This window comes from Crocodylus porosus, unplaced genomic scaffold (genome assembly GCF_001723895.1).
Source record: "Crocodylus porosus isolate Cpor-Errol unplaced genomic scaffold, CroPor_comp1, whole genome shotgun sequence".
Classification (NCBI taxonomy): Eukaryota; Metazoa; Chordata; order Crocodylia; family Crocodylidae; genus Crocodylus; species Crocodylus porosus.
Window position 1 is genome coordinate 32981944 of NW_017728914.1, and position 9438 is coordinate 32991381.

The 9438-nt window shown below is 48.3% G+C and overlaps 1 protein-coding gene across 1 annotated transcript; it reads left to right on the plus strand.

Moving 5' to 3' along the window:
* The first annotated feature begins 6 nt into the window (after positions 1-6).
* On the plus strand, positions 7-4310 carry SQSTM1 (sequestosome 1). Its single transcript, XM_019535209.1, has 7 exons — positions 7-117; positions 1167-1384; positions 1544-1700; positions 1967-2056; positions 2584-2828; positions 3147-3234; positions 3983-4310. The coding sequence occupies exons 1-7, from the start codon at positions 36-38 to the stop codon at positions 4138-4140; spliced, it is 1038 nt and encodes a 345-aa protein (XP_019390754.1). The 5' UTR covers positions 7-35; the 3' UTR covers positions 4141-4310.
* The last annotated feature ends 5128 nt before the right edge of the window (positions 4311-9438 follow it).

A 9438-nucleotide genomic window follows, 5' to 3' on the forward strand; every position in this document is an offset into this window, starting at 1 on the left:
CACCGGCTTGCTCTCTTGCAGATGAGGACGGGGACATGATCGCCTTCTCCAGCGACGAGGAGCTGGAGCTGGCCTGGCCCTACGTGAAGGACGGCGTCTTCCGTGTCTACATCAAGGGTAACTTTTTCTGTCTCGAGAGAAGCCTGGCAACCTGCGACGTGTCGTGCGTGCAGCCGGCCCTCGCCCGTCGTGGCCCGGCTCCGGCCCCGGCCCCGGCCCCGGCCCCGTCCACGCCGCATTGCTGACATCCTTCCTCTTCCAGCAGAGGAGTGCCGGGCGATGGCGTATCCAGATGCTTGGCAGGTGTCTTCGCTGTAGCGGCTGCAGCCCACGGGGAAGCTTGGGGAACAAGGACAGCTCGGTGCGGGCTGGTCAATAGATCTAGTGCAGCGATTTTTGAGATGGGTGGGAGCCTCAAAAGGGAGCGAGACTTGCCCCTTTCAGGAGGGAACGAATACCTTGCCAGGGCAAAGCAATTTACTCTGAAAACGTAGGGGGCCCAAAAAGTTTTCGGGGCTTCAAGTCCAGAAAACTAAAAAAAAAAACAACCAAACCAAGTTCAGCTTTCTGAAGTAAATGGAGAACCTCCTGTCACTTGAGCACTACCTTCAAATTATTGTTAATAATACTAATAATTATTTCATGCATCTCGGGATAAGAATATAACTCCGATGTTCACCTATTTCAGAGAGGGAAACCTTGGGGGCACGTAACCTGCTAAAATTGGACTGTTTCAGCAGTGCTAGAAACTAGCAATACAGATCGCATCAATACTAGCTAGCGCGCCAAGGGCAGATTCTTCCTTGGTGTGATGTGGAGCGTGTCCAGGGACACAAGTCCAAAAAAGTATCTCCACAAGGAGGATGTACACTTTCCTGACTTGGTCTCTTTGGCTTCGTTTCACTTGGCCCTCCTCAGTGTTGCGTTTCTTCCCCTGCTCTGTGCTTGCTGCTGGCTTGTCCCCAGATATCCTGGCACTGTTGAGGGTGTGCGTAATGCAAATTGCCCATAAGCTGGCATTGTGGACACACTCAGCTGATGATAAGCTCACGTGGTCCATGTACTAATGAACTCCAAATTGTAGAAAGATTTGCTGAGTCTCACTTCCTAAAGGCTTAAAGTTAATCTGGCAGCTTCCTTGTAATGTAGAAACTCTTTCTCCTTAGAGAAAAAGGAGTGCAGGCGTGAACATCGCCCGCAGTGCAGCCAGGAGCAGCCCCCAAGTGTGGTGCATCCCAACGTCATCTGCGATGGCTGCGAGGGACCAGTGGTGGGTGCTAGGTTCAAATGTACTGTTTGTCCAGACTATGACCTGTGCAGCACCTGTGAGGGAAAAGGCCTCCATAAGGAGCACAACATGGTCATGTTCCAGAGTCCGCTTGAGGTGAGCAAAGTGTTTCTGCCATGGGGAGGGACTGGTGCAGGGGGTACCCATAGAGAAGCTTAAAATTCCAGATACTGCACGTAGTTGCATGCTGTCGTGTGACTTGTGTCCCAGATCCAATCCATGTATGGGGTCAAATGACACTGCAACTTCTTTCAGTGGTTCCCACGAGGTCGCTGGCTACGCAAGATGAGGCATGGTGCCCCTCCCTTTGCCTGGTTGCATAGCTGGGGGTATCCAGCTCCTTCAGCTCCATGCCAGAACTCTGGGCAGGAACAAGCCAGTACCGCACCAGAAAATCCAGCCCCTGAGCGAGGTAAGAAGGGAATGCTCTGGTGAATGAAGTGCTCAGACCAGTAAAGGTTCGATAAGTTGTTGTTGCTGTGGAGTAGGCTGGATGGGAGGGAAGAGAAAACACCAGGTCTCCATTTCAAATGCAAACCTGCTTGAGTTGCACTTTCCTTGGAGGGGTGGGTGGAATGAGTTGTCTAAGACTGCCAAGACCCCTCTTCAATTCCCCTGAGGAAAGAGTGTGTTTGGGACCTACCTGCTGTTTTGCATTAACAGAAATTATTTTTTTAGAACCCTCTACTAACAGCCAACCTCAGGATCCCAATGTCACCTTCCTAAAGAATGTCGGGGAGAGTGTTGCAGCCTTTCTGAGTCCCCTGGGTAAGTGCCTCTTCTAACTCGCAGTTCTCAAATCCAGTGTTGGGGCTTGCTCCTATCTTGTACCACCAGGAGCAGTGGCTTACCTCTGCTCCAGTGCCACCATAAGGACCCAAGGATGTCCTGTCTCTCACTTCCTTGCAGAAATATAGTACACAGCAGTAAAATGGTAGCACTTAACTGAAAAGAACCTTGAGTTAACTAGGTGACTTAAGGCTGCATCTGACTCCCATGTGTGAGTGCATATAACAGCTGCCTGCTTCATCCTTTTTAAATGAGAATGGAGAACAGCTTTTTCCTGGCACAGGAAAAGCTGGCATGTGCTTCACTTAACATAAAAGCACTCTGAAAAAAGTTTTCTTTTTGACACTTCCCATCTGCAGGGTATTTAAAAATCAAACAAGATGATAACTTACTGTTGAGTTCAGAATAACTAGATTCCAACAAATGTGCTCTCTTTCAGGGGACTTCCAGGTCTGTATCTTGTATGCAGACTTACTAATTCCTTTTCCCTCTGCCTTCTTTCTTAGGCATTGAGGTAGATATTGATGTGGAACATGGAGGACAAAGAAGCAAAGTGACCCCTACCTGCCCTAGCTCCAAGAAGAGTGGTGCTGACTCTGCAGGCAGTCCTGCTACTCAGAACAGCCAGACCAAACAGGAAGGGAGCAGCACAGAACCTGCTCCAGAGAATGATGCTATTGCAGAGCAGATGCAGGAGATGGTGATTGACTCTCCTCCGGCACAGATGGAAGACAGCAGCTTCCAGTCCCAGGTATAAGAAATGAAAGAGGGTTCAGTCCTGTAGGTGCTAGAGATGTGCCTGGCCGAAAGCCAACTCTTGCCCCTGCAAACTAAGTGGCATTACAATGGATATTTTTACTAGCAGGCCTTTCTTCATACTGTCCTGCTTGGAATGCTTCAAGGCACAAAACTCAGTTGTCTGAGTAGGTGCTGATTTTTAACATTCAATCTTACAGACCACTTCAAGTAAAGGAAAGTGAGAAACCTTTCTGCAGAAGCCTTAGATAACAGCAGTCTCTTCTGCCATGAAGAACTCTGCTACACCAGCTAATTACCTCTTTCTTTACAGTCATTGGAACAGAGCGATTCCAGTAGCAACTCAGCAGTTGATGAGGACTGGACCCACTTATCTTCAAAGGAAGTAGATCCCTCAACAGGTGAGCTGCAATCTCTCCAAATGCCAGAGACAGATGGTCCCAGCTCTCTGGACCCATCTCAGGCTCCCCCTATACCAGGGCCTACTGGATTGAGAGAGGCTGCACTGTACCCACATCTCCCACCAGGTAAGCAGGTCAGGAGTGAGTGTTTTAGTTGCCTATTGTCATACTGCCTTGAAATTCATTTGGGTTGCTTGTATGAAAACCTCTGGTCTTGAACTTCCCTGGCTAATGGTCAACTGCAATACAAAAAAAACTGCAGGAGCGAGCATTGGTTGCAGATAGGCTGCTGTCTCTGGGGTGCTTGAAGGGGTGGTGGAAATCTAGGTCACCTGAGAACAGCTGACACCTGTTCAGCCATTTTGGTAATCTCCTTCCTGCTGTTAGCTGGCAGCTTGGGTAATGGGAGCTACTCCAACTAAAAAGGAACTATTCTACCTCCATTTTGAAAATGTAGTAACTTATCTGTAATGGAACGGAGTGCTTTAGTATCAACTCAAAGTAGGTATTGAAACAGCCTCACTAGTCTAATGGGATGGCTTCACTTTCAAAGCTCCAATTGTAGGAAACAAAGGCAGGAGAAGGGTGGAGAGAACATGTCTTTGATATCTCTTCCACTTGACTTGCTACATGGCTTTATTTAAAAAAAAAAAAAAAAGACTTTTACTGCACAAGTTGAGGGATCCCTTCCTCTACTGATTTTTAAACAGCAGTCATAACCCCCTTTTGAACTCTGTTTGACTAACAGAAGCAGATCCTCGCCTGATAGAATCTCTATCCCAAATGCTGTCCATGGGCTTCTCAGATGAGGGGGGATGGCTCAGTCGTCTCCTGCAGGCAAAGAACTGCGACATCGGGGCGGCGTTGGATGCCATCCAGTATTCCAAGCAACCACCGCACTCTTAACACTGTTGCTGTGTAATCTAAAGTACTTGCCTACAGTCTACCAGAAGCTGAACTTGTATGACAGCTCAACACTTGTTCTCCCTCTGTCAAGGGTCTTGTCTGTACTTTGGTCTTTCTGTAAGTGCGCAGTAGAACAAATAAATATCACTTCCTGCCTTTAATTTACCACACTATCCTAATACTTGTCTTTTCAAGATTTTGCAGTGTTGCTACTCAAACGTGGAGAATTAGTAAGGCATTAATGCAGGAAACACATCAAACTTAAGTCATGTAGAATGTCTATCATGATGGGAAGGGGCTTTAGCTATGATATACAGGTTTCTTCCTGGAATGCATGCTGTACATGCATTCCTGGAACATGGCACATAACTTTAAACTTGCACAAAGGGAGCCCACTCTACAATATAACAAATACGGATATGTTCCAAGACCTTGCCTGTACTGAACCCCCAGGCTGATTCCTACCACTTCTGGCAAGTATCAGAATTGTTCTTGCAACAGCACACAAGTATAGGGCATCACCATAAGGGGGATGGCAACTACAGAAACACTTGTTGAGACAACATGCAGGGAGCACAGATCCACACAGGAGACAATATTTTGGTGCATTGTTCCCACAATGCACAGCACAGAGCAGCTGATCAAACTTCCACCACACCAGCTGCATAAGGGTGAATTTACCTCACATGACTTTTTGGTATAGAAAGGGTCATTACATACTTTATGCACGTTTTGTAAGGGAAAGCTGTGTCGGTGATGGAAGGGGTCATGTCTAGCCGTAACCCCATATTACGTAGGACTTTAGTAATGAAAGAACTGTTATACATGGGCATCTTACCTTTAAGATGCATCTTTTCCAGCACCTCTGGAATAATGAACTAGTTTTCCCCAGCCTCTGCAACACTTGTTTTAGTGCAGGGGTGGGCAAAATGGTGGATCTGGCCCATTGTCAGACTCCATTTCCTGGCAGCCCCTGCCCCCACAGCTCCTAGCACATCTTCATGGAGACCCCAGGATCAGTGTTAGGACAGCTAGAATCCACTCCTTGCAGGGGCATGGAGGCAGTGGGTTGTGGTTTTGCCCCAGCCTTACCCTATGTCACCATCCCAAGATCCTGGGGATCTCCTAGCCCCACCCTGGCAGTGGGCACAGGCCAGAAGGGCTGGGGTGCTGAAGCAGCAGGGTTGCATCACTGGCTGAATTTTGCTCACCACTGGTTTAGTTAACCTATGGGCTCTCATTGAGAAGCCACAGGCCTTACCTTTGCATGGCATCATCAGGCTCTTGTTGCTATAAAAATAGTGGCAACATAAGCCAGTGAGAAGTATACGCTTTAATTCCTGCCTCGGAGACATCTTTTCAGAGAGTACGAGGAATTACTAGAGAATATCTTGCTTGTGAAAAGAGGAGTCTAACAATAATTCCTTTAATAAGTTGTGCACCAGGCAAGTAACACAAGCTGGGCGAGATGGGACTCTAGTCTCCATAACTGCATCTTAATTCAGAAAGAAAACACTTAAAAATACTGCTACTTGTAGAGATAGCAACACATACAAACACAACAACTCAACCCAGATCAAGGGAACAGATTTTTAGTCCTCCAACTTCCAGTAGAAAATAAACTGCACGAAGACAGCCCTTCCTCCTACTGTTAGAATGAAGCATAAGTGACCATTTCTCAAGACAGTAATACAACACGCTAGGGCTCTGCTCTTTCAAACTATTTTAATACACTGTAAACAAATATAGTGGCTAGCAAACCGCCCTGTCAATCAGGGTGGTGAGGCAAAATGGTCAAGGCTGGAGCCCAGAACTTCTCAAAGATCATCATCAAAGTCATCACCTGTGCAAAAGAGGCCATTATATGGCATGGTAAGAGGGTCAGACACCACATTACAGCTCACAAAAGAACCTGCAGAAGGTGTCACAGAGGCCTCGGACAGTTTGCTGGCTGGCATCACAGTACGGTCTACCACGCAAAGCCTTTCTTTGTTTTTCTCTGCAATAGCAGATCCTGCCCCCATCAGGTGATCCTCATAGTTTCCACAGGTCATATCTCCAGCTGCTTCACTGCTGATGTTAAAGGCAGTTTTCACATGCTTGGTTGCTGCGGTGCTGTGTGGCTTTGAAGCATGTTGCTGAGCAGTGCATTTATTATTGTTGAAACTGTTTTTGATTTGGGCAACCGCATCTGGAGACAGAGACTCTTCTTCCCATTGTGCAGATCCATCAGAGGTGGGGAAGTCTGCTGCAGTGGCTTTGAGTGGCTCTAACTTATGGGCTGTAAGGGTTGTTTTACCTTCATCTTCAACGTAGTCAGTGGTGGATGAGAGAAATGTTTTCCACTTAGAAGCAGTGACATGACATGACCTGACCCTGGAACTTGCCTCAGATACTAAAGGCTGACTGGGAGCAGGAACCACGATACTATCACGCAGGACATCTTCATGATCTTGTTCAGTCACTGCTACTGAAGTTTTCCTGCTCTGTAAGCAGAAATTCAGGTGAGCTATGGCATCAGCTTGCACAGCCAAACGAAGTGATGCTGCTGCACACAAAGCTGATAACAAACAGGCATGCAAAGTTGTAATCCTGTTGTTGAAACCTGTCTCTCTGCTAATCTATATTGCTCCACTCAAGGCAGAAGCGAGGCTGGTCTAGTCGTTATTCCTACACATGAATGAAGGCAGCAGCCAGGACACACAACTGTGCTGGCTAGGTCTGCTATCCCAGGAAGCAGGGATAATAATAGATTTTCTTTTTTTCTCTGCCCCTGCCCTTATGATCTCCAGAGACAAAATCTTTTGCTAAAAAGGCTGATCATACTTAAATGCTGTTTCACATAGTTGCACTATTAAATACAGAAAAGAGACCATGTTAAGCTACATACAATCTTAATTACGCATATAAGAAGGCATAACACTTGATATTTTAGTTGTCTGATCAACCTTTGTACAAACACAGGTACAAGCAAACAAAAATAAAATCATTTACAGGTAAGGAAACATTTGCCACAACTGGATACCTCAAAGGCTTTGACTTCCTTGGCCTGGTAGGTGAGCCCACAAGCTCTGTTTTCCTCGCAGTGCTCCTGGGCATCACTGCTGTGGAAGCTGCTACCGTGTTTCCTGGTGGGGAGGGAGCAGTTCACAGAGGGGTTGGATTAACACAGGTAGGAAGCTCAACCTAAATAAACTAGCAGATATTTTTAGAAGAGCAGATCTACTAGTAGGTGGGTTCTCACCCAGGCTGGTATGGATCGGTTACTGCAGCCTCCACTGAGTTCAGTGACCCCACCAGAAACTCTTCCTAGTGCCAAGGCTGCCCAAACAGAACCCCATCGATCAGAACAAAGTAAGGATTAAGGAAGAAATTATTTCTGCACCTTTGTTCTTGCGCACAGTTCTGGTACGAAAAGAGCTGCTGTCTGTTTGGATGCAACTCCTCCTCTTCCTCCACACCTTCACCGCCCTCATCCAGATATTTATTCCAGCGGCTGACAAAGGGTCTGACCTCCACCTCCTGCTCCTGAGGCATTGTAGAATGAGTCAGAACAGCAACAGTAAGACTTTCCTGTGTTGAGTCCCCAAGAAATGCTCAGGGCCTAAACTTGCACTGCCTTCAGCACAAATTGAGAGTGCTCAGTAGTACCTCAGGGCCCTAAAGTGAGCTGTATTAGGTTATCATCATCAACATGGAGCAGAAGGTACCCATGTACTGTCCCCCCTTCCTCCAACATGCTGGAGCCTCCTTACTCATGGTTGGTGGTAGCTTTCTCTATTAGTTTCAAATACCATTGTTGTTGCATTGTCTCTTACCTGCCAGCCCAAACTGCCTTTAGGTTCAACTGTTGTGTATTTTTTGTCATCTACTGATTCTTCTATGCACCTAAAAGGAAAGGTTTAATCTGGGTTTTCCAGAACGCTCATGTGCGTCTCAAACGTTTCTCCACTCACCTAACTGTAGGCACAAGGGACAGATGCAGGGTGAGAAGCACACATGAACACAAGCCCACAAGAAAGCAGATGCCAACAGTAAGCTCTGCTAGTAGAAATGGACAAGGTGCATCTTCAAATGGTTCGGAAGGGGCCTGAATAGTTAGGGGAAGGCCTTCCCTTCCTCTCACACAACCAGAGTAGGAAGCTTGATTGAGAGGTCAATACAGATTTGTTAACTTTTAATTGATCATGGGAGAGCACCTTTCAGGGCAGCCTGGTTAAACCCTCTACATCAGCTAGGAAGAAACAAACAATCCTTGTAGCGCACTGAGAACAGCAACAGCAATGCAATTTCAGAAAGTTTCCTCGCCACGCAACAGAAATTCAGCGTTGAAGCCCTTCATCTATTTTGCATGGTCTAGGTAGATGATGGACTTCGACAAACGAGCTCCAACAGAACAGCAGCACTGCAGACAGACAGTTCGTGGTCAGGTGCCCTGCAAAGTGGATTTTGCAGGGAAGCAAACAGGCAGTGTTCATCAGTCTTTTTAGCAGAGAAGCCATCCCCCCAAATGCTGTTCTAAACAAGCCTCGAGACAGGAGGGAGGTGGGGTAGGGCTGTCCACCTGAGTCCCAAATGGGGGGAAACAATTTCCAGCACTTGAGCCCGAGAGTACCAGGACGGGTCTCTCACTACCAAACACTGGTGCAGGCTGCAAGGTCGCTTTCCTAAAAAGACCTTCCATATTTTTGCACATCCAGTGTTTGCCTGATGGGCTGGATTTATAGCATCACTGCCACAGATTGGCAGTGCCCGGTTCATCCACGGGTCAGATCCAGCCGGCCTGGGAGAGCACAGGAGGCACAATCTGCCCGGACGAAGGACCAGCAGGTCCAAACAGCCTCACAAGGGGAAGGAGCTCGAGCCAGCGCTGCAAAGGTTTAGCCCAGCTTAAGTGCAGAAGCAGGTGGGGGGGGCACGGTCCCTGCAGGGGAAGGGAGTGTAGCTCGGCTCCGACCGGCCACGCAGAGATTAGGGTTTGGAGAGCCATTTTGAGGGGCCCTCCCCACACCCTGGAGGGACTCCCAAATGCCCCTGGAGGACCAAGGACCCCCCACACCCTGGAGCCCCAAATGCCCCTGGAGGGCACAAGAAGGTCCTCACAACACCCCGCCACGCCCGGCTCCCTACTCACCGCACGGCGGCTCTTGCCGCCTGCTCCGCCTCCCCCCGCAGCCAGTTCAGCTTCTGGACGTGGCGCCGGCAGTCGGCGGCGCAGCCCCGGCCGTAGTCCTGCGGGGGAGAGCGGGGAGCGGAGGATGCGGGGCCGCCGGGGGGAGGCAGACCCCGGGCGCGGCC